We start from the raw sequence: 25370 nt of genomic DNA, 5'->3' as shown, positions 1-25370 counted from the left end.
TTGTAAGAATACTGTTTGTCAGCATTTTAAAAGAAAATGCTGTGATTATAGCAGAATATAGTGTTCTTTCATGACATGAAGTATGTGATTTAGAACCCCAATACCCTCCCCCCCAAAAAACCCCTAAGTGGGTCTTATAAGGCAGGAGTAGTCAACCTGTGGTCCTCCAGATGTCCGACTATAATTCCCATCAGCCCCTGCCAGCATTTGCTGTCAAAGCAGTATCTTCATTACCATCATCATCAGTATCACTAGCATTGTAGTAGTCATAGTACTTGTAGTAGTCTTAGCAGCAACAGTAGTAGAAGTAGTAGTAGTAGTAGCAGCAGCAGCAGTTGTTGTGTTGATATTAATTATTAACTGCATAAAATTCAGCAATGTACTGTACAAAAATTGCAATAGGCAGATTGGTATAAAAATGGCTTGCAATGTGGTAAATGCAGACGGGAAAAAGAAACAATGTAAGGGAGGAGGAATATCAGAGCTCAGAGGATGGCAGTTACAGAATGGGAAGGGATATCTTTTGCCCTTCCACTATAAATGAAAAAACAAAGCAAGGGTAAAGGGAAGACAGAAATTGAACTTAAAAAGGCTTCCTGTTTTCAGGTAAATAAAGCTTCTGGGAGATGCCCCTGGATTGCACGGGTTCTTTATCCTGAAGTTCCAGAATGTTCTTCAGACAGCTTATTAAGGGTTCTACTTCATTCTCTTGTGGAGCTTTGTGCTGTGTGGGTCTATGCTAGGATGTAGTAGAAAATGAGAAGAGAATAACAGTGGTATGATTCTGCTGTGTGGGTACTTTTCAATGATTTTTGAAGGGAAGGATCAGAGCTCCCCCAGAATTGTTGGACCTTGACAGTAGAATTGCTTTACTGACAGATCTCTCCTGCAAAATCCAATGCATTCTGTGAGTATGGCTCTGCAGGAATACTTTCAAAGCAGCCTCACAGACAAAATGTGTTATATGCCTATAGGCAAGGTGAAATAAACAGGATAAGAAGAAACTATAGCTAGAAAAGGTAGAAAATTAGAAGAAAGATCCATCTAGTGATAACTTAAGGGAGGGGGGAATACATAAATTTTATGTATGGCATAGGATAAAAATTAAGGAAGTGGACAGATAATATACAAACAACCTAAGCCTTATATAGAAAACACATTGACACCACACAAGAGATAGATTGTTTTAATTCACATTCATCCTTTCGATGTTGAACTCTTACAAAAACCAGGGCCAGTTTGCTTTGTGAAAATCGAGTCATTCTTCATTCAAGGACCTTATGACTCCTTCTAAACATAAAGGATACTCCTCATTTTAAGCTACATTTGCTGAATTGTACCACACAAAACAGACAAGAGTTCTTTTGGAGCGCACCTGTTTCAGGCTTTCAGCCTGAATTTCATGCCAGCATCCCTTTTGAACATATTGGTACATGTGCAGGAGTAATTAGAGTGAAAACAGTTATGAAACTTGCCAACATTCCTCCCCCCCCTTAATGATGGTTCCATTTGAATGAGTGCTTGAATGCTAATATTTACTGTGCTTCTAGACTGCATATCTGTATAATCTATAGCCTCCCTTAAGATCTGAAAAAGAATATCCAGCAATTCTTTTCAAAAAACATTTTATTTTTATATTTATCTTTCAAATCAACTATAAACTAATTTACTTTTTGATATTTAGGGAGAAAAAATTAAAATTATCCCTTTTCTTGAATAATTTCCTGTACCTGCCCTATTATATTGCAAATACTGTACATCATGATGAACATAAAAGATGTGAACAGAATAACCAAATTCCATTCTCTGCAGCATGTCAATTATATATTAATTGCAATCATATTGGGTTCTAAATATCCTATATCTGAGCCTACAGAAACAAAATTCCACAAACCATTGAAAAGTTGCCATTTAGCTGGGCGTGGCAGCAGGGGGAGACTGCGTGGCTCCCGTGACTCCCTTTAACTATGCCAACGAGCCACGCCCCCTCCAGTTGTACGGCATGCGTCGCCAGGGCCATCCTTGGTCTGACGCGTGCATGCCGCAACGGGCTCTTTTGTTTGCTGAGCCCTCCTCCTCCACAACGGCCACCGCCGCTTTAGGGGTGGTGGTGGCTTTTATTTTAAAATCTATGTCCTTCTGTCCTGTATCCAAGTAGATTACAATAAACTACATATAAAAACCCAAGGTGACAATAAAAAGAATTTCAACAACCTGCCCCAAACAATCACTGTGCTCAGCACAGAGATGATAAATCACTAAATACCTTAGGGAGGGAATGGGACTGTCAAACGTGCCTTCTAAATCTTCTCTTGAAGATTCATGGGATGAGTGCTAAAACTGACAAAGCACATTTCCTAGCTGCAACAGAACAAACCTACCAGATCTAATTGATCACTAAAAGAGTTGATGATCTGAAGTTAGTTAGTACATGGGTTCTTATCAGGAAAATCGATCATTCAAGTATGTAGGTCATAATGATCTTTAAAGCTAAGGACCATTATCTCAAACTTAGCATAGAAGTAAATAACCAGTGAAGTTCTCTCATTACCAGTTCAGTCTATGCAAATGGATGAACATATGTCAACAAATGGGTTGCACTACCTAAAGTTTCTGGATTGTCTTCAAGGGAAGCAGGACTACTCAATGGAGTTGCAGTTACCTAGCTGAGAAGTAAACATAGCCTTGAATCAGCTGGACCTTGAAGTAGGCACAATTTACAAAATAAGTGCAGCTGGTAGAAGAGTCTTATAGTAATAGCAGCAATTTGTCCCTCAAATGGCAGTGCTGGGTTTAGAACACCCATGCTCTTTAACTGATTCAGTAGGAACAATGTAACCCCATTACAGACTGACAAGTCAGTTCACTTGAGAATTTCAGCGTTAATCATCAACATCACTTTTGGATTCAACGTCCACTTTTTCACCCTCATCTACTTTATTTTACCATGTTACAAAAACATCAGCACCTAACATGTAAGTGAAGAGTAACTACCTCATTATGTGCCTTCGAGGGCTTCCATAGTAATTTTCCCAAAGGCTTCATATTGTAAAAACAATCCCATTGCTAATATATCCCAAACAGAATAATTACGGCACTATTATTTTAATAATTCCAACAGAAACACTATGAGATTTACTTTATTCTCTGGGGAATATTTTATCTCAATTGGCATTCCACACAAGCCTAAACAAAGAAGAAGAGAAGGGCATACAGAGGTTTACATAAATTATATGACCTCAGTGTGGATCGCAGCAGTTGCATGTCCTTAAAGAACAAAAGTCAGGCTGTGGGAATTGCATGTAATAATTATTGTGGCCAGCTACAAATTTCGAAACATTTCCTGAAAATTAATCCATAAAATTTGTTAATACTGCATGACTGATTTCCAAAGAATGTAAATTTTAGAAAAGTGTGAGTTAAACCAAACTGGGTTAGTATTAAAAACAAAATATGTTTTGAATTTTTACCCTGCCTTCTGGTTTTAAAAAAGTTATTAAAGACCCTAGATTATGCACAATAATTAATCTGTGAGCCATTCCACTCCACTAACTAGAGCCCACATAGACATCCATGACATCCCTGGTGAATTTGAATACAGGACAAGATTTGCTGTGCTCATCATATTCTAGTAGCAGCACATTTTGGGCTATGAACAAAACAATTACCTTGATCTTTAAGATCAGTCCACCTGATAAACACAGACTTTCACAGGTGGTTTCCACTGAATGCTATTTGTAGGCAAAAAGAGTAGAATAATAGAATCATAGAGTTAGAAGGGGCCATAAAGCATCCTAAAGCATCCAAGAATAGTGTGTAACCAACCTTTGCTTAAAGACTGCCAATGAGGGGGAGCTCACCATCTCCTTAGGCAGCCTATTCCACTATCATGTCCACTCTCAACCTCCTTTTCTCCAGGCTGAACATTCCCAAGTCCCTCAACCTATCTTCATAGGGCTTGGTCCCTTGGCCCCAGATCATCCTGGGCGCTCTCCTCTGTACCCTTTCAATTTTATCTACGTCCTTCTTGAAGTGAGGCCTCCAGAACTGCACCCAGTACTCCAGGTGTGGTCTGACCAGTGTCGTATACAACGGGACTATGACATCTTGTGATTTTGATGTGATGCCCCTGTTGATACAGCCCAAAATGGCATTTCCCTTTTTTACCACTGCATCACACTGCCTGCTCATGTTTAGTTTACAGTCCACAAGTACCCCAAGGTCTCGTTCACACACAGTGTTACCTAGAAGCGTATCCCCCATCCAGTAGGTATGCCTTTCATTTTTCTTACCCAGATGCAGAACCTTACACTTATCTTTATTAAATTGCATCTTGTTCTCATTTGCTCATTTTTCCATTGTGTTCAGATCTCGTTAAATTTGGTGTCATCTGCAAACCTGATGAGTAGTCCCTCCACCCCCTCATCTAGATCATTAATAAATATGTTAAAAAGTACCGGACCGAGCACCGAGCCTTGAGGTACCCCGCTACTCACCTCCCTCCAGTCTGATGAAACACCATTGACAACAACTCTTTGAGTGCGGTTCTCTAACCAATTCCCTATCCACATAACTATCTGAAAATCCACATTGCAGTCCTTCGATTTATCCATCAGAACATCATGGGGAACCTTATCAAAAGCTTTACTAAAATCTAAGTAAATGACATCAACCGAATTTCCACGATCCAGCAAACCTGTTACTTGGTCAAAAAAGGAAACCAGTTTGGTCTGACAGGACCTGTTGGAGACAAATCCATGCTGACTTCCTTGGATCACCAAATTGTCCTCCAGATGTTTGCAGATTGCTCCCTTTAATATCTGCTCCATTATCTTACCCACAACAGAGATCAGACTCACTAATCTGTAGTTTCACGGGTCATCCTCTCTTTTTTGAAGATCGGAATAACGATTGCTCTCTTCCAGTCCTCCGGGACATCTCCAGTCCTTAAAGAGGTCCCGAAGATGATGGACAAGAGTTGTGCAAGTTCTCCGGAAAGTTCTTTGAGCACTCACAGGTGCATTTTATTCGGCCCAGGGGATTTGAACTCATCCAGTGCAGCTAAATGCCTCTCGACAACCTCTCTGTCCATGTCAACCTGTCACCCAGACACTATCTCTTGGCTACTGCCATCTCTAGATGTGCCTAAACCCTTTGATCTGTGGGAAAAAACAGATGTAAAATAGGCGCTGAGCCTTTCTGCTTTCTCTGCATCCTCCGTTAGAGTTTGTCCATCCACACCCAACAGTGGGCCTGTTGCCTCCTTTACTTTACGTTTGCTCCTCACATAACTGAAAAATCTGTTCTTGTTACAGTGGGCTTCCCTGGCCAATCTTAGCTTACTCTCAGCTTTGGCCTTTCTGATGATTGATCTACAGTGCCTAGTAACCTGTAGGTACTCTTCTTTAGAGCTCTGTCCTTGTCAAGCGCAGACAAATCTCACAACAATGCTTCTATAGAAAGAAAGCTTTAACTGGAAGTAGATCTGAACACTTAAACATCTGAGGTCAAGACTGTTTGATATTGGGGAGGCAAGCAGTTATCAGTACAATTCTCCCGCCGAAACCAGAACAGCTCCCAAGGGGAGGGGTGTCATCCTCCACCCAGGTGCCATCCCGGGCTTCCTGCCAAAGTGTCTCTCTTAGCGCAACCTTGGTCAGCCTGGCACCCCAGGCAGTAGATAAGATGTTTACAGGGACATTGGTAACAAAGTATCACAGCAGGGAGAACATGTAGTGTGAAAGTGGAGGGAGGATCAAAGGAAGGGGGGAATCAAAGGAATACTACAAAGCCATATGCATTTTGGTTACATGGGAAAGACAGCAAGAGCACAGCACACAAAGATGGAGTCCCTCAGGTTCAGTTGAATCAAACATAGCAGAGAGTGATCCTGACATTCCGCCAGTCCAAAAGCACCTCCCCTCCTCCCCCCCCCCCATCTATGGGTCGTGGGCAGTGGGGGAACTCCTGATGGAAATCCTGCAACAGTTTTGGAGCCCAGACATCACTATCCTCTACCCATTCCCTGTCCCCATGGGGAATTCCTTCCAGTCCACCAAGTACTGAAGTTTCCCTTTGTGCCAGCAAGAGTCCAGAATCTTGTTAACTTCGTAGTGCGTGTCTTTTTCTACGTAGATAGGGATTGGGGCAGCAGTAGCCAGGTGCCAGTAGTCCGGGGGCGGAGCACGCTTCAGCAAGCTGGAATGAAAAACGGGGTGCACATGTCTATAAGTCTTAGGCAGGGACAGTTCAACAGTTACAGCATTAATCAGTCTTTTCACAGAGAAAGGCCCCACAAATTTCAGCCCAAGTTTCCGCGAATGCTGCTGGCACCGTAGATTCTTTGTAGACAGATAAGCCAGATCCCCAACTGCCCAGGCCATGGCATCCGCCCGTTTCTTCTCCGCCTGAACCGTGTACACATGCTTAACCTCCTCTAGGCACTTCACAATGTCCAGCCAGGCCCTTGAAATTCCACTAGCCCATTTCTGGACGTCCGGGGCATCGGGGGAGTGGAACTCACACTTAGACAGTTTGGCATAGAAATGGTGAGCCCTCAAGTGGCGCAAAACTTTGCGCACTAAAGAGACGTGTTTTGCCAGGTCCTCTGAATACAGCAAAAATATAATCCAAAAAAACCAGGGCTCCTTTGTACAACACGTCATGCATGACTTCATTAATTACATTCATGAACACGCCCAGAGCACCGGCGAGGCCGAACAGCATGACAGTGTGCTCGAATTGCCCCAGAGGGTGTTAAAAGCAATAAAGTACTCACGCCCTGCCTTAATTCAGACCCGGTAATACGCTTCCTGCGAGTCCATTTTTGTAAAAATGCGGGCTTGCCCCAGGTGACTCAGCAAGTCCTTAATTAAAAGCAAAGGGGTAGGCGTTGCACGAGGAAACCGCATTCAAGCCCCTGTAGTCTGTGCACAGCCACAGGGTCCCGTCTTTCTTTTTTACAAACAAGACGGGGGCGGCCATCAGGCAGGTGGCTCAGCGAATGAAACCATGAGCCAAATTTTTGTCGAGAAATGCATGCAGCTCTTGCATCTCCCTCGGGCTCATGGAGCACAGCTTGGCCCGTGGGAGGGGCTCCCCTGGCTTCAGCTCGATTGCACAGTCTGTCTTATGGTGGGAGTGGGCAGCTGATCTCATTCTTTCTCAGCAAACATATCCTGAAAGTCCCAATACTCTTTGGGCAGACGGTCGGGACCCGATCTAGCCAGGGTGGCGGTCTCACTTCTTGGCGATTTTGGGGCACCTTTTATCACTGGACGGCGGTGTTTCCCATACCCTGGTTCCAGGAACTGTACAGGCCCCGTGTTCCATTTTACACTGGGGTCATGCTTTTGCAGCCAGTCCAACCCCAGGACACACGGGAAAGCCAAACTGGGTGCCACCACTGGTTGAATCTTTTCCCAATGCTCAGCCACATCCATCTCCAGTGGGAGTGTCTTGCTCACTCCTTCCCCCCCCCCCGGATGCTCTTCCCATCCATCCCACCCCCAACGTCTTAGCCAGTGGGGGATAAATCAAAGTTTTTGTACACCCCGAGTCCACGATACTCTGGACCCCCACCTTCTTCCCTGTTTTGGGCACAGTCAAAGTCACTGGGAGGAAGACTGGGGGGGGGCACTCACCAAACGCTTGCCCCTTCCCAGGACCTGCTGGCGGGGCTTCTTCACAGCAGGTCTTCCTCGTTTCCCAACGGCTCGCCCGGGGCGCTCTCTTCCTGCGCCCCACTGTCGGTAGCGGTGTCGAATGGCACTGGTTCACCCAGAGACGCAAGCAGAGTGTGGACCGTTTTCTTGGCGGGTGCTTTTCACTTGGCCGCTTCTGCGGCAGGCTTGGCAGCCATGACTTTGTTGGCCGGCTTTTTTCCAGAGACAGGCTTCTTGGAGGGGCATTGAGCGAGGAAATGGCCTTGGCCACCACATCCCAGGCACAGCCCCTTCTCCCAGCCCCTGTTGCACTCGGCCGCATCCACTCTGGGGGTCTTCGGGGCCGCTGCTTTCTTCGGGGTGGACGTCTTGGATGGAATCTTGGGTTTCTCGCCTCCCAGCTCGGCTGCCACATGCAGGCGCCTTCCACCTCCCCAGCCAGGCACACCCAGCCCATCACCGTCTCGAGGTCGTCCAGGTGCAGACATCTCTCCATTTCCTGAACATTTCCCTTTTCTTTCTTAGTTCCTCTTGAAGTTCTCTGTTCATCCAAGTAGGCTTCTTAGAGCTCCTGCAGTGTTTTTTTCTTTCTGGGATAGTCATGGATTGAGCATGCAATAGCTCTTCTTTGAGTAGTGCCCACCCTTCACATGCTCCCTTTCCTTCCAACATTCTCGTCCATGGTATAACACTCATCATGTCTCTGAGTTTATTAAAGTTTGCCCTACGAAAATCCAACATCCGCGTCGGGCTACAAGCTTCCTTGCCTCCCCATATCAAAAGGAATTCTATGAGGACATGGTCACTTCCCCCTAGGGTCCCCACCTCCTTCACCTCATCCACCAACTCTTGTCTGAAGTTCAGTATTAAGTCCAGTATGGCTGAACCTCTTGTGGGTTCATCTACCATTTGATAAATGAAATTGTCAGCCAGGCAGGTCAGAAAGTTGCATGACTGGTTCTTATATGCCATTTTTCTTTACCCGAAGGAGTCTCAAAGCGGCTTCCATTCACCTTCCCCTTCCTCTCCCCACAACAGACACCCTGTGAGGCGGGTGAGGCTGAGAGAGCCCTGATATTACTGCTCAGTCAGGACAGCTTTATCAGTGCTGTGGTGAGCCCAAGGTCACCCAGCTGGCTGCATGTGGGGGAGCATGGAATCATACCCGTCAACAATAAACAAATGTCAATGATTAATACATTTGTATAACTCAATAAGAATCACAGGAGTTTGAAGGCATGAAATATTTTGTTATAGGAATATCACAATTGTAGGAATATAATTATCATAATACAGTTCTAGGAATATGCTGTGATTTATAATAGGAACCGTCAAATGGCTTTTTGCTTTCTGCTCACATTTTAAACATTTGGCAATTCAACCTGAAAGTGGTTGAAACCACAGGTTAATGTTTTGGACCATTTAAATGACTCAGGCAAACTAAATAAACAAGGTGGACTGAATTTAAACTGTGGCTTGGATCCTGTGCTGTGCAAGCATAACTGTGCCATTTGCCTAAGAACTAGTTATAGGAAATCTTGCACAAGGAGAAATGCAAGTGAATATAAAATAAGTTTGACTTAGTGCAAGCAGCTACTTTGCTGCATTGCCTCTTGCACAGGAGCTCTAGCTGTCAAGCGCCGACAAACTCACAAACGAACTTCTATGAAAAGAAAGCTTTAATTGGCAGTAGATCTGGTCACTATAACGTTCGAAGTCAAGACTGTTCGATACCAGGACAGCAAGCATTTATCAATATATTTCTCCAACCTAAACCCAAGCGTTCCCAAGGGAGGGGGGAAACCCCCTCACCCAGGTGCCATCCCAGGCTTCCTGCCAAGGTGTTGAAGTTGAGAAAAAAACAGAACCTTTCCAAGGCAATTGGTACAATAAATTTTATATGTCAATAATTTTTTAAGGACCAACCAGAACAGTTTCTAGATATACTCCGTTTTCACAATTTTTCTTCAGTGGTTGATTCCTTATACTCTTATCAAACAATTTATATATATATAAACTAGATTTAAAGCCCATTTTGCATGCAAATGAAATGGGCGCTAGATGGCCTGGGAGAAGGCCTACCCCCCACCTGTGGCTCTCTGGAGCTTTCTCCCCACCCGTGGCTCTATGGTAGAAGGCTGCCCAGCCCACCCCGCACCCGAGGCTCTCTGCAGCCTTCTCCCGGCCGGCGGAGCACCCTCGCCACTTCTCCAACGCAGCGAGGGCGCTCCGCCGGCCGTGAGAAAGCAGCCCGGGCCACCCCACCCGAGGCTCTCTGCAGCCTTCTCCCGGCCTGCAGAGCGCCCTCGCCGCTTCTCCGACGTGGCAAGAGCGCTCCGCCGGCTGGGAAAAGGCAGCCCGGCCCACCCCCCACCCAAGGCTCTCTGCAGCCTTCTCCCGGCCTACGGAGCACCCTCGCCGCTTCTCCAACGCGGTGAGGGCGCTCCGCTGGCCAGGAGAAGGCAGCCCGGTCAACCCCCACCCGAGGCTCTCTGCAGCCTTCTCCCGGCCTGCGGAGCACCCTCGCCACTTCTCCGACGTGGCGAGAGCGCTCCGCCGGCCGGGAGAAGGCAGCCCGGGCCACCCCCACCCGAGGCTCTCTGCAGCCTTCTCCCAGCCTGCGGAGCGCCCTCGCTGCTTCTCCGACGCGGCGAGGGCGCTCCGCTGGCCGGGAGAAGGCAGCCCGGGCCACCCCCCACCCCCCACCCGAGGCTCTCTCGAGCCTTCTCCCAGCCGGCGGAGTGGCCGGGAGAAGGCGGCGCAGCGCACCACTCACCTGTGGCTGTCTGGAGCAGCCAGGCAGATTCACTGAGCGGGGGGGACCAAGGGCCAATGGGGAGCCGCGCTTCACTCGGCTCCCCATTTGCTGCTTGGGGAAGGATGGACACTCGGAGGGACCAATCAGGAGCCTTCGCGGCTCCTGATTGGCCCCTCCAAGTTTTTATCCCGGACAGGGCCCGCCCTATCTCCTCCCACACTGCCCTTACTGCTTTATTCAGTCCGTGGCGCTCTGCGCCACGGGGCTCTTTAAAGATAGGCCACTGGCTCTGTAAAGTATTATGGGGAATGTCAGTCAAAAAACATGTGAAATTGTGAAAATTCTGAAATTGTGAAAACGGAGTATATCTAGAAACCGTTTTGGTTGGTCCTTAAAAAATTATTGACATATAAAATTTATTGTATCAATTGCCTTGGAAAGGTTCTGTTTTTCTCTGTTTATGTTTTGAACCTTTCTTCATTTCTCGTATTGTTATATCAAGGTGTTGAAGTTAGCATGGCCTTGGTCAGGCCGGCACCTCGGGCTAGCAGATAAGATGTTTTCAGGAACTCAGCAACATTGTATCACAGTGGGGAGACTATGCAGTGTGAAAATGCAAGGATCAAAGCAGGGGGGGGAAATCAAAGGAAAACACCATCCTAGGCATTATGGTTACATGGGAAGGTTTCTGCAAATGCACATCACTACAAGATGGAGTCTCTTAGGTTCACTGCAAACATAAACATGGCAGAGAACAGGGACTGATCCTGACACTAGCACAAGCAAAAAAATTGCACTAGAGCCAGCAGAATGTCACCAAAAATAGTATCTCTTTCCTAGGGCAGAGTCTGCACTTACTTTGTTTATTCCATTGTCAATCCTGTTGAATTCAGATGGATTTGAACTCGGGTCTTCCTCTCCCCCCCCCCATTGAAACAGGAAAGTGTTCTGCATGTGGTTAGGGCAGTTCAGAAGGGGGGAGAGCGAAGCACAGCCTCTTTATTTCTTGGAGGGGGGGATCGAAGAAGGCAGAGGAGGGAGAAAAAAAATCCAAGCCCGACAGAAATTGAGAGAAATTAGGGGCTTCTCCTTTAAGGAAAGCTTGTCACATGAGCAGCTTTGGCCAATCAGGGGTTCTCTACCACAGAGCAGAGCCCAGATTCAAAACAGCCTGCTTTCTCAATCTGATTCTTAAAATATTGAGGCTTAAAAGCACTCTAAGATATCACACAATACAGGTAGGGTCACTCCGGATCAATCCTGCTTGTTGCAGAGGGAAAATATAAATTGCCCAAAATCAAAACGGAAATCTCATTCTGTGTAGACGGCAGGGACTAAATCGACCTGTGATTTGAATAAAAGCTACGTGCACTTTACACATAGGTCACATAAGCTTAATTTTCCTTCCTGTGATTTGTGCAGCCAGCCAGGCCAGATGGTAACAAACTGAGAATCTAACAAACATGTTGCTGGGAGTTCTGGATTAGATCTCCCAAATACTCCCCCCCTTTATAAATAGAAACTGTGTGGCACTACAATCAGGCTTGGGATTCTGGCATAAGAGCAGATAAGTTTAACACTGAAGAGAACTGAATTCTGCCCTCTCCTCCCACACCTTAGCTCATGACACTTTCACTGTTTTGGGCATTTTTCTTCCCAGTCAGTCTCACTCACAGTATCATGTCTAGGCTGGGAGAAAGTGCCAGAAGCAATTAATTGACCTGTGTTAAGGCAAAGTATGAGGCAATGCATCCAATTTTAACTATAAAAAGCAGATCACCCCCCCCACACACACACACACACACTCCTTCTATATACATTAAGTGATTGAACATGTGAAAAATAAACATGGTTGTCCCCAGCTTGTATGGTTTGACCATTGGTCACAGAAATACAATTACAATATTTTGACCTTAATTCAACTCACACTCTCAGGGTCCTCTGACTCCCCCCCCCCGGAGCAGCAGTGCATGGAGATTGGTAGGCTGAGGGGTAGAGTGAGGAAACCAGAAAAGGTTCACTCCCCAATGGAAATTTTAGTCTTGACCCAACCTTATATTAATTTTATTTTATGCATACTTGAAGGTAGAATGACATTACTTGAAAATACTGATAACCAGTTTCCCACTTCAGTAATTTTATATCAACAGCCCCAAAACCCTGAAATCAACCTTGAAAAAACTAAGATCATGGTATTTGCAAAGACCCGATATAGGTTTCCCTGGATAATAAATGGTAAACATATAGAACAGGTCAATCACTACAAGTATTTAGGCATAAACTTTACTTATAATAACAGATGGGCCAACCATAGAGAAAAAACAATCAAATCTGCAAAAGGCCAACTGTCCCTTTTAGCCAAGTTTTATCATCAAAAAGGCAACAAAAACCTCCAAGCAGCCATTAAAATCTTCAATGCCAAAATAATTCCTCAGATACTCTATGGAATCCCAATATGGATGGATGCATTTAATAATGAATTAGAGAACATCCAATCTTTCTTTTTCAGAAATCTGCTAGGAGTCCCAAACTGTGTGGCCAATCATACACTTGTAGCAGAACTTGGCCAACAGAGTCTAGAAGCCCGGGCTTGGTCTCAGTCCTTTAAATACTGGTTAAAAATTCATTTCCATGCTCAAACGGGTAGTTTGTTAATTAACCTTTTGAGTGACCCTTATTCTTTCAGCTGGCTGGGCAAAATGTCAAAAAAACTTCAAATTATGGGTCTGGACATCTCATCCCTTAGCATGCAAGACAAAAGGACGATACTAAAGTTAATATCACAGAGACTAGAAGATCAGAATACACAGATTCTGGGCTCCTCTAACAACAGTGTATGTTCTCCCCGCTTCTGGGATATTCCGTCATCTTACAAATCCATGCCCATGTATCTCCAAATTTTGGAAACACACCAGTTAAGAAGAGCATTTCTAGTAGCTCGCTTAAACATCTTTCCTTCAAATGTCACCCGAGGTAGATTTTTGAAGATCCCTCCTCAGGAGAGATACTGTTTACATGGATGTAGTGTCCCTGACACGTTGCACCATATACTTCTGGTGTGTCCTAAGTTTGAAATATTTTGTCGCCCGTTAGCTAATGATCTGAAGAAATTGAAATTCAGCTGTGTTAATGAGAAACACTGCATTAAAATGATATTAAATGTGAGGGACAGAGCAACTATTATAAAAGTAGCAAAGTTTTTACTGGCAATTTTAAATGAAAATCTTTTACGATAGATTTTACATCTGAAACTGTTTGAAAATTTCATTTTATGCTTTGCAATTTTATGCCAATAAAGGTATTCTGATTCTGAACCCTGAAAATTCCAAATCTCCCAGCACTTTACTATACATTAAAGATAAAGGTATCCCCTGTGCAAGCACCGGGTCATGTCTGACCCTTGGGGTGACGCCCTCTAGCGTTTTCATGGCAGACTCAATACGGGGTGATTTGCCAGTACCTTCCCCAGTCATTACCGTTTACCCCCCAGCAAGCTGGGTACTCATTTTACCGACCTCGGAAGGATGGAAGGCTGAGTCAACCTTGAGCCAGCTGCTGGGATTGAACTTCCAGCCTCATGGGCAGAGCTTCAGATAGCATGTCGTTGCCTTACCACTCTGCACCACAAGAGGCTCTTTACTATACATTACATCATTTTATGTACACACCTGATAATTCATATAGTCTGGAATTCTTGTAAATGAATTCACAAATAACAAAAGTGGAGTTAGCAATTCATAGATCACAAGCACCTTTCTGATCTACAAACACCAAATTCCCGCATGATATGTTTTTGCAGTGGCATGCCATTCAAAATGCTGCAATGATAAAATGCAAGAGAAGAGAATGACGTAAGTCTCTTTGGGTCCCCATTGGTAGTATGATGAATTAAATGAAGTAAAATAAATAAATTGAAGACATTTTCACATAGGATTTAAATATTTGTTTTTTCCTCCGAAGATCAATTTCAAATGTCTCAATTTCAAACAGTGCACTCTCGTTTGCTGCCTTAAAATAAGGTGGTAATTGGGAGCCTTAAAATCTTTTGACAAAGCAGAATAAATAGCAACAAGATGATGGATGTGCTTCCACCAGTGAAAAAGATACTAACAATGGGGAAAGTGTCTTGTTACCATGGCAACAAGGCTGGAGCATTTCTGAAAGAAAGCCTTTTTGCTTGCTGTTCACCTGCCAATCTTCCTCTTCCCTCAAATGTAACTCTCCCTCTGCAGGAGGCAAGCTGTGACATTTACACTCCCACTAATAAGCTGGCTGCATGTTGGGCTAACTCCTTGGGAGAGCACCTGTCACAAAGCCCAAACAGCAAGGCTCTGCAGCTCAGCAAAAGGGTTTGATTCTCTCAGACAGTAAGTGTGGGATTGGTGCCTTTCGTCACATCCTATTATTATTGGCACTATTAAGTTAGGAGCCTGTATCAAAAAGAAAAAAAGAAAAAAAAACAGCAGTCAAGGCCTTTTGGGGCCAGTAAACTCAAGCAAGCTGTGGAAGGCAGGGATTGTTTTCATGCCTTTGCTATGTACACACATGACCTCAGTGCCAATATCTGACTGTGAAAGAACTGTGACCATAAGACAATAGTCACTCTAGTCTATAGGACCTCTTTGCAATTAGAAACTACATCCTTCTGGCAAAGAAAATGTGAGAGCCAAGGAGATGCCTATGGTGCAGTTTCATACCTAAATCTGCATTGTGACAACTGGCATTATGAGATGTGTTCTCTCTCTGTCTCTCTGTCTCTCTGTCTCTGTCTCTCTCTCTCTCTCTGGCTCTCTCTGTCTCTCTCTCTCTCTCAGTATGCCTTTCCAGCCAAGCCTCCATCCACCTTCTCTACCATATATTCCCTGTCACTCTTCTGGCCTGTGCCAAATGTGGTGGCAGTAGGGAAAATTAGGCTCACATTCCTAAGCATCCCAGCAGGGGTTTTTTTTTTTTTTACAGATGTTGCTGTGCAGCCTTTAGACATTGACCAGATGTGCAAATGGCACCCTTCCTGATTTTACTTCCCAATTGGTTTAAAATAAGATCCACTTAAACATTTTGTTATAAGTCAGGTCTTTTTTGGAAGCACATATTGAACTTCAAAGGATGAAAGGACTGGTAATCAAAGAAGCTCATGACTTTGAAAATTCTCATCCCCAAGAAAGAGAGTTGAACACTACACATATAAGTGGTGTTCAAATTCTTCTCTCCTATCCAGATTTTGCCTCTGCATTTATGTGAAATGCCTATACACATCTGTATACTTCTTAATAGTAAAGTCTGTGAGATGTGGTAATGCAAGTGGCAGACTTGGCCTGGGCTCCCCACATAAAACTCACTGACCCAGAAATAAAAGATCTGAGGGCTACATAGTCTTAGAGAAAGTGTGGGATAGAATATGATAAATCGATAATAGGCGTCTGGGGAGAAAAAAACAGAGTTAATTTTCTAACCAAAATATTCTGAAATACATGAATTTTCAACATCAGAAATGGGGGAGGCGGTATAGATACAGAGGTCTGAAACATTTACAGTGAGAAACAACACATAGCAAAGGATAGTGACAATGAAGTGACTGATATCCTATGAGATCCACAAGTGAAACAGAGTTCATAGAGCAGGACTTTCATTGTTCTCTTTCTGTAACTACTGCTCCTGATTGTGTTCCTGGGGAATCAAGACGAACATGGGGAACAAAGTGAGGACCCACAGTGGTATGGGGAATGGGCAGAAATACCCTTTCCTACTTTGCTGTGAGAAGTGATATTCTTTCATTAGAAACAGGGAACACAAAACAAACAAAATGGGCATCAATTATAACTACCAATTTACCATGCTTGGTTTAATTCCAGGGATTTTTTAAATAAAATTAATTTGTAATTAGAATCAAGTGCTAAGTATGATTAATTGGTGCTTAATTCCCTTAATAACCAATTGTATAATGCATCTCCAGAATAAAGATACAAAATAACTGTTTTATTTGTACCAAAAGCATATCTAAGGATAAAACCTTTTAAATGTCACTGCAACCTGAGTATTGTACAAAGAAGGAGGGGTGTGTTAGGAGAAATAAACCTTTTAATATGTTGCTCAGCAACAGAAGTTGCGGGGGAAACAATCAGGGAAGAAAAGAACAGGCGTTTCTAAGTTATTTTAGGAGAAAGTGAAAGAGATTGGAGACTAGCAAATGTCAGCTCAAAGTGGAGAATGTTTTTATCAATAACTACCCAGATATTTGGGATAAATACGTTCTGGGGGGTGGTGATTAAAAATATATAATATAAAACTTTCCCAAAGAATTGTAAATTCATTGAAATGTTTAGTCATCATGAGTGTACCATGGGGGAAAATGTTCAACTGTAATGAAAGGAAATGGAAATGTTTTATGTGTCTGAAAGTGGTCGCTTTCCAGTGTATTGTACTGTATTAACCTCTTGTGCCTGGTTTCTAAAATATCATACTTCATTAACATATTGTTCCTTCCCCTCCCCTCCCCGTTCCCTTTCATTTCTCTTACAGGACAAAACAAGTGCTTTGAGCCTCAGCAATGTGGCCGGTGTTTTCTACATCCTCATCGGTGGGCTTGGACTAGCCATGCTGGTTGCCTTAATCGAGTTTTGTTACAAGTCCAGAAGTGAATCAAAACGGATGAAGGTGGCAATACATTCACAGGCCTTTCACGCCTTGTTTCTGACATCATCCAGATTCCTAGAATTCCTAAGTCCCAGCATTCTTGTCCCATATTAAAGTCAGTTTGCTACAGTGTAGAGCTTAGGAACTGTTGTTTTAAGAATATCACGTTACTTTCTTCCTTTTCCTTGCCAAAATTGCTCTAGACCAGTGGTCTAGGTATTAATTTTATATCACAATCATGACAGGAAGTACAACTATATCATGGTGGGTCACATGGAAAAAGCCTCTCCAGTGTCAAAACTAGAATTGTGTGCATACCCACAGCACTGGGAACGGGAGACTTAAGCCAAACACTAGGAAGCTACTATTTATACCACCAACTACAAAAATACGATCACTTTACAAGGGTTCTCACATTCAGCATCTGGTGGGTCTTTATGCACCTGAAGTTCTTGACCCAATGATTAAAAATCCCTTCCTTAGGTCAAATAGCTACTTTATCACTGGTAAGTCATTCTAGAAACATGCTGATTGTTTACCCTAAATAAATAGTAATGTATAAATTCTTTTCAACTGATTTAAAATGGACTCTGCTCATATTTTCCAAAGATTGCCTATGTTTTCTGAATTTTTCCAGAATTTTAAAGCTCATTTTGCCCTCCATAAATATTTGCCTAGCCTCTGCAAATTCCCCAGATTCTTTTAAAAACTCCTTAAAGCCACAAGTCCATGAATTTAGAAATTAAATGGTGCTGGGAATAATAAATGTGAGATTTCTCTATGAAGCTTCCATTCTCATATGGTGCCTAAAACAATGCAATAGTAGTGGCTGAGATGCCAGGGATGCTTAACTTGGCACCCAAGTTCTCCATAGGAATGTCAGCTGCCAGGAAATAATGTGGCCATTTTCAACCTGCCTTTGTGTTCCATTTTAGTAACTGGTTGCTAATTATTATTATTATTATTTGTCATTTCAGACAAACTTGTTTTAGTAACAAGCTGCTAGCAGATTTTATTTACTTGTTCATACAAACCCACTTGCCTCGGGTTAGCATAGCAATGTTGAGCCATTTTTGAGGGGAAACTGCTTTCTTCCATTTTCTACCCCTTTGTTGTACTTCTGAACTGGTTTAGCGCTATAGGGCTCAACTTAGAATGTTATAATAAAACCTCAGGGGAAGCATGAAAGATGAAACAGGGCCGCCGGGCGGGAGGGGAGGGAGATAAAGTGGCTCTGTTTGAAATGATATAGTGCTTAAGAGACAACTCATTAATAGAAGGAAATTTGCTTTATAAAACCCCCAACCCTGTATCACTTTCCTCAAAATTGGGCAAACAACACTTAACATTCAGTTTAGAATGGTAACGTGGAAATTTTCTATATTCTTTAGTTCAGCCTTATGTGATGCTGAGCATACTTAATACAGCTTGCCAGGTAATAAAGTCATTTGTAAAATATACAAGTATTATATGTTAGAGAAATTCAAATTCTGAATCATACACTTAATTAGAATCTTAACACCGCCTGCGGCGCCGCGGACTAAATAATGCACTAAGGGCTGGGGGGGACGAGTTAGGGCGGGCACTATCCGGGATGCGGGATGAGGAAGGGTGCCGATTGGCCCCTTCCTCCGGACTGACAATCGGAGGGCCCAATCGGCAGGCGCAAAACGCCTACCGATTGAGCCCTCCGATTGGCCGCCCGCCGGCAAGGCAGCAATTGCGAGTTGCTCACTTGCTCACTTGCCGGCGGTCTGATGCATCGGGAGGCGCTTCGCGTCTCTCGATGCATCAGGCCGCCAGCACGCCGGCAATTGGCCGTGCCTCCCTTGCCGTGCCTCGCCGTTGCTCCCTTCCCGGCCGCCTGCTGCGTCGAGGTGCAAAGCGCCTCCGATGCATCAGGCCGCCGCCACGCCGGCAATTGCGAGCCGCGCACAGCGCCGGCGGCCGGCGGCCTGCCAGCTCGGTGGCCTGCCGGCGGCCTGCCAACTCGGTGGCCGCGCACTGCCCCACTAGCGCCCGCTGTATTTCAGGTACAGCAAGCTTGATTACTAGTCATAGAATAATAGAGTTAGAAGGTAACTCCTGGGTCATCTAGTCCAACTGTCTGCACTATGCAGGACACTCACAACCTTACTATCAGCTGTCTGTAATCCCAACACATCTACAGGCATCTAGTTCTTTTCATTTATTTTAGCTTCACTGCTACTGGAAAATCAAAGATTAAATATTTGGAAGGGGTCTTACAGGCCATCTGTTCCAATCTCCTGCCTATATAGGAAAATCAGAGCATTCCTAACAGTGACTCCCCTACCTCAGCTTCAAAACCTTTAACAAGGGAGAACCCACTACGCCACAACATAACTGATTCCTTCGTTGAGCCACTCTTAACATGAGGAAGAATCAGAACCTAACACATTTGTACATTAAATACGGCAAGCAAGAATTTGTTTTCTTCCTTGTTGCAGATTTCTAGTTGCACAGGGAACATAAGGATATGCAGTCTTTCATTTATATAAAATTCTCTAGATGGCCTTCTAGAAATCATGTTCTCTCCACAACCTTTTTTGGAGACACACTTGAGGCTAAAACAGCTAATTTTTACAAAAGCAGGTCACAACATGTAATGAGGATGCCTGAAATTTCCAAATACCTTGAAGTGCAATATTTACTATTTTGACGAGTTTAACTCTAAAATTAATGGGGATAATTGAGTAGGGGAGAAAGGGGTGCTGGTAGGAGAGCGCATTTCTGAAGTTTCTTTGTGTATCTATGCATTGTAAAAGTGTTCATTCTTTGACAAAAAGAATAACAAAGACTGCATGACCATTGTTTTGGTTATGCCTTGAGTCCCAAGAATGGGACTGTGCTGCTATCCCTTGCCAGTGTAAAGAATTCTGCTTTGAGATTATTGTCCTGAATTTTCAACTTCAACTGCACTTGATTCTACAAAGGAAGTCATAGGTCTCACATGACTGGGCTGGAAGAACTGGATTACATTACAATGTTATTTATTTATTTAAAACATTTCTTCTTTACAAAACTCAAGGTGGATTACAGACAAAGATAAAATATATAAGATAAAATATATATTTTTTAAAAAGCAAAATTTAGACCATTTCCGCATGGAAGGGTAAAATGCACGTAGCCTCCTGCTTGCAAACGCAGAATGGTAAATGTCGCATTTGCAGCCCTCCAGATGGATGACCCTCCCGCATTTTTCCTCTGGCCCATCATGGCTTTTTGCCTCCTGACAAGGTTGCAAGGGAAAACAAAATGAATTTCTCCCCCTGCTCCTTGCCTTGTCAATCACAGCAAGCTGCCAATCACAGCACAGCAGTTCTCTTGTGGATTGAAACTTTCTTCCCCCCTGAGCCCTGAAATTAATTTTTAAGGCATTTCCATGTTGCTGTGCAGCAATGCCACAACACAGATGAATTTGTAATGTAAAAATTAACATGTCTGCATCTCTGCGTTGCTATGGAGAAACACCAGAATGAAACAGCATCCCCATCCTTTTGAGGATTCATTGTGTTTTGGACTCTGTTTATATCTGGGTGGATTTGTGAGACACTGGAAATGGTAACTTTCCCAATTGTTGATAGCATTTATAGTAAATCAACTAGTTGCTTTAAAGTACAGTCAGACATTCAGTCTAAGTGAAACTCTGACATCATACATTCTTACCTTATGCATTATTTTATTAAAAGTGCCTTGAATCTCTTTGCTTGAAATAATAACTTGTTAGGTTTGAGACCTCGTATCATTTCTAAACATTTCGTGGCCCCACTGAAGCAGTGCTTAAATTTTAAGATGAGACCTCCTGGCCACACTGCAATTTGACCCAGGAACTTCAGTAGGTGTGGTTGGTTCACGTCTGATTACTTATTCTGCAAGTTATTTATTATTCATTATTTTCATATTCCCATATGAGAGACGTCCCTGATAACAGGCCCCAAGTCTCAATCTTGATGGAGCCTTCTGTCAAGTTCATCTAATCTATATATCTATTTTACAGGACTGACATGGCTACACATGCCCTGGCTTATGTGGTAAATCTCCTAGGCCTGACAGACAAAACTGTAAACTCTGTTGATTCTGGTGACAAAATTTCTTTGAGGAGTCAGAGATCTGTGTCAGACTTATAACAGATAGACATTTATAGATTCTTCAATTAAAATACTCAGTGCTAAACAGACTAGGGGGAGGAAAATCCCAATAATATTTAATAGATGGAAAGGGAAAATTACAAAATTGTATATTATGAATGTTCAGTCATTGCTAAGGACATGGGGAGACCCCCCCTTGTCTCTCTTAAAAGGGTTTTTGTTTGATCCCACAGCAATCTATCAATGAAGCCATACGGACATCAACTCTTCCTCGAGCATCTGCAGCAGGAACCAGCAGTGGGGAAAACGGACGGGTGGTGAGCCACGATTTCCCTAAAACCATGCAGGAGATTCCATGCATGGGTCACAGCTCTGGGATGTCCCTGGGAGCAACGGGATTATAATTGTCCTTGATGGATCTTGGATGAGAGCAGGGTCTCCTAGGCCTGAGCCTCTCCAGTGCCAAAACCAAAACAAATCAAATCAAACCATACAAGAAGAGGGGCGATTCAGTTGATTTTCAGCAAAAATCAGATCTATTTTCCTGTGTGTGTGTGTGTATTTCTGTTTTACAGTAAATCCACAGGCAGAAGAAAGTACAACCTGTACTGCAATAAGGAGAGGGCAACTGGACTGAACAGAATTCAGAGACATCCTTGAGTACACAGTTACAGGAACACTGAGGAAGACAGCGCCATTTTATTTTTAACTTGGTTGTTAATAAGTTCTTAGTGTGTGCAATATATATTTTTCTTACTAATTCCTGTGATGTCAGGGTAATATCAGCCCTGCTCTGCTCAACAATTTAAAATCAGGTTTAGTGTGGGATGAAAACCATAAATGTCTGCACTACTAACAGTGAAAGGAAAACAAAACAAAATTCCTTGGAGACAAGACGAGTGTACTATGTTAAGATTGTTGCTACAAGGCTAAATAGGCTGTCAAAGAGTTCTCCATTCCATGGTCAATTGAAGAACTGCAAAGACAGTTGACAGAGAAGCCTAACATGGAGAAAGGAATAGTAAGACTTTGTTGGAAATAGAGGTCAACAATTGGACCTGGACTAGAAAGAGCCCAGGTAAACAGAAGTTAATGTGATCCTTATTGTCAACTGAGGAAATGGTTATTTGAGTGAAAAATATTGTGAGTTCCGGCTATGACAGCCCACAAAATATGCACTCGGCAGGCTGCCATGGAAATATCATCATTCAACTAAAACAATGCCTGCCTTTTGCATATAGGAAAGACCAAGGAAATGCAAAACATATATATTACATATCATTCTCCCTGCCTGCTTCCTTAAAATTGAAGAAGCAGTTGTCAGCCATTTCCTCATTCCTGCACTTCTGTATGGTTTCCTTGCCATTGTGACCTTTGAGTAGAGACTCCTTCATCTTCTTAGCAAAAGTTCTGTAGAACATTCCATGGATATCTATAAACCAGTAAACAGACTTAAAGACATCAGGGCTGTTTTGTGAAAGTCTGACTTTTTGTTCCGTGAGGGTCACATCTGCTTTAAGTAGACATTCCATGGAGTATTTATTATGAAAAACATCCCAAGATTTCACTGAATGACACCAACATTCACCTTGATTCAGCCTCTCACAATATTAGATTACATCTGATCCCAATTTCTTTCAACATTTTCAAGAATCAAGTTTTTACCAGTGACATGATCTTCAGGAAAGCCAGAAGATACGGCTTCCATCTCATTCACCACCTTGAGAGGAAGTGGAACACAGAACAAACAAGCTGGTACCCTGCTTCCTATTAAAAACTTTATCTGTGATCCAGAACCCAAGCTTGCAATGAAACACTGAAATACATAAAGCACAAGAGAGTGTACCTGCTAGCAGTATTTCCCCAGTCGTGTGTGTGTGTGTGTGTGTGTGTGTATTAGTTGTCTACATCTAAACAAGAGCTTCATTCGTACGTGTGTATGTGATACCACCACTATGAACAGTGAAATATTTGGGCAGAATGGAAAAAAAACATTCCCCCTGAAGAAAAATTAAAAGGGAATGTGCTCTACTCCATCATGGTCTGGAGGAAGCCTTACTCTTCCCTGAAATCCTTGTCCTCATAACACATTTGCCCGTGAAAGGATAATAATTCCAGACATCTCAAGGGGCTGAAACCTCCTCCAAGCACCGATGCAGACCTGGCAGTATAACAGGAATGAGTTATATCTTGATTTCTCAGATCTGGAGGAAAAGTTATGTGTAAAATAGGCAATTTTGACTTGAAATGGAGGTTAAAGGTTGGGCAAGAATGCAGCACAGGCTACAAATAGAACTGGCTTTGTTGTGGGCACCTTCCTGATAGAATATGAATGGGACTGGCAGCTGGCTCTAAACAAATCAGCTTTCATATATAAATTACTATTCTATAAAACTGGTCTCTATGAACTCTTTTTACTATTCAACCATTGTTCCATCAATTTCTTCCACTTGTCTTAAGATGGCACCTTAATTAAGACTGGCAAGACAGAAACTACAGATTCCCTTCGGAGGGCACAGCATGCCTAGTGTCTGCTTGTTTTCTTTCAGTGCCACCGGAAACATTTCTGTCTCATCCTTCATTCAGCTATCTGACAAGACAGTGATCTCAGCCTCCAATAATAACTCTTCAAGATCTTGTTCTCTGTATTTTTCAAAAAAATATATGGTTTGCCTTTGATTACTTTCTGATTTTAGTTCTGTGTATGTGTTCATACTGTGCAGGGATCAAGAAACCAATCCTTCTTTTAATGAAGAAATCTTTTGGGTGTCCAAGATGACCTGATCCTTCTTTTTTCTCAAGAACATTCATAGTTCCCCTACCTGTTTTCCACTTCAAAATTCAATGGGAGCAGGGCACAGGGATTTCCTTCTGTACATAATAATATAAAAATAAGCTACATGAAACTTCAAAAACTGTTGCCTTTGTGGCAAAAGAATAAGAGAGACCTGTCTGACAAATGAGCCAGCCAGTAAGATGGTTTTATGGGAAGGAGCCTTCTGCGATAGGACAAATGCCTGTGATAACGGGACATGAAAACTCATCTTTAAAATGTTTTTGATCAACAGAAAAGTGGGAGGAGGAAAAGATATATTATACAGAAGAGGGGAAATGTTAACTTGTAATATGTATTTTTACTACATTTTTCTTAAATATAGAATAAGGGTGGGGAACAAACATAAAGAAACTTACATTTTTTTCTCAACAAGTATCCATATTTAACAGTTTTGGCTTTCATTAAATTTTGCTCTTTGGTACCTGGATTTTTTTTTATTATTTAAGAGGGTGTTTTTTTTTTTTTTACCTTGCGCCATTTTTAGCATGCTATAAACATTTTACAATTTCCCTTCCCTCTATCTTTGTTTTTGAGAAGAGGGAATAGATCGCCTGGAATGTTTATAGTAATTAGTGGAAGAAAGTAAGATGTTTCTGCTTAGACTATTTCCAGACCTCTTGCCCAGTATAGGTCGGTGTACTCCACTGAACCCAATACAGAAGCAATCCAGAATACATGGAATGATTTCTCAGATTTCTAGAAAACCATTCCAGGTTGTAAACCCCAGTAGAATGTGATGATGCCTGGGCATAGATGCTGAAGTCCAGCTAAGGGTTCAATCTCAATTCTTTTTGGTTTGGGATCCATCCTGAAATTTCCCTGATATATTTAAGGCCATGCCCAGGTGAACATCAGCCAGACACTGGAACCAGAAATTGCACAACCCTGCTAGTTATGCTTCAAACATTGATGTTGTTACATTCCTAAATTGGTTTGGGATCTGTTTTCATCAGTCTCAAAATCTTTCAACATGGGATGGGACAGGACTGGTAGTAGCTGGATGACATGTTGGCCAGACAATATTTGTTCCTAAACGTGTCTAGGATACCTGGACCAGGTATCTCATTAGCATGGGGAAAGGGGTATCATGCCATCTTTGTCCACCACATCTTTTATCTTGGTAGCAGCCAAATAAACTGCTTCAAGCTGAATTGAAGAGTCTCTTGAATATTTAACAGAAATGGTCAGGTTAGGAAAATATACATAAAAGTTGGTTGTTTTGTTTAACTAGATTTTGTTTCTCACTATAATTGAATGATAATGCGGAACTTTAATTGCAAAAACAATGGGGGAGGGAAGTGTTAGATGTTCAGATTTCCTTACCATCTCTTAATTATTTTCATCGAATCCATAATTACCCTGTGGAACAC

At 42.9% G+C, this 25370-nt stretch overlaps 1 protein-coding gene across 5 annotated transcripts in view; it reads left to right on the top strand.

Moving 5' to 3' along the window:
* The window catches only part of GRIA1 (glutamate ionotropic receptor AMPA type subunit 1), a 436679-nt gene extending 411528 nt beyond the window's left edge, over positions 1–25151 (top strand). For 2 of the 5 annotated variants that reach the window (XM_077326499.1, XM_077326500.1), the window contains 2 exons: positions 16942–17076; positions 21377–25151. In XM_077326499.1, the coding sequence (XP_077182614.1) occupies positions 16942–17076; positions 21377–21568 (327 nt within the window). In that variant the 3' untranslated portion in view covers positions 21569–25151. Of the gene's footprint in view, positions 1–16941; positions 17077–21376 lie in introns of those variants that run through there. The other 3 variants (XM_077326501.1, XR_013229187.1, XR_013229186.1) reach the window with 3 other exon arrangements.
* Positions 25152–25370: the final 219 nt, after the last annotated feature.

This window comes from Paroedura picta, chromosome 3 (assembly GCF_049243985.1).
Source record: "Paroedura picta isolate Pp20150507F chromosome 3, Ppicta_v3.0, whole genome shotgun sequence".
Taxonomy (NCBI): domain Eukaryota; kingdom Metazoa; phylum Chordata; class Lepidosauria; order Squamata; family Gekkonidae; genus Paroedura; species Paroedura picta.
Note: the sequence above shows the minus strand (reverse complement) of the source record. Positions and strands in the feature narration are given on the sequence as shown.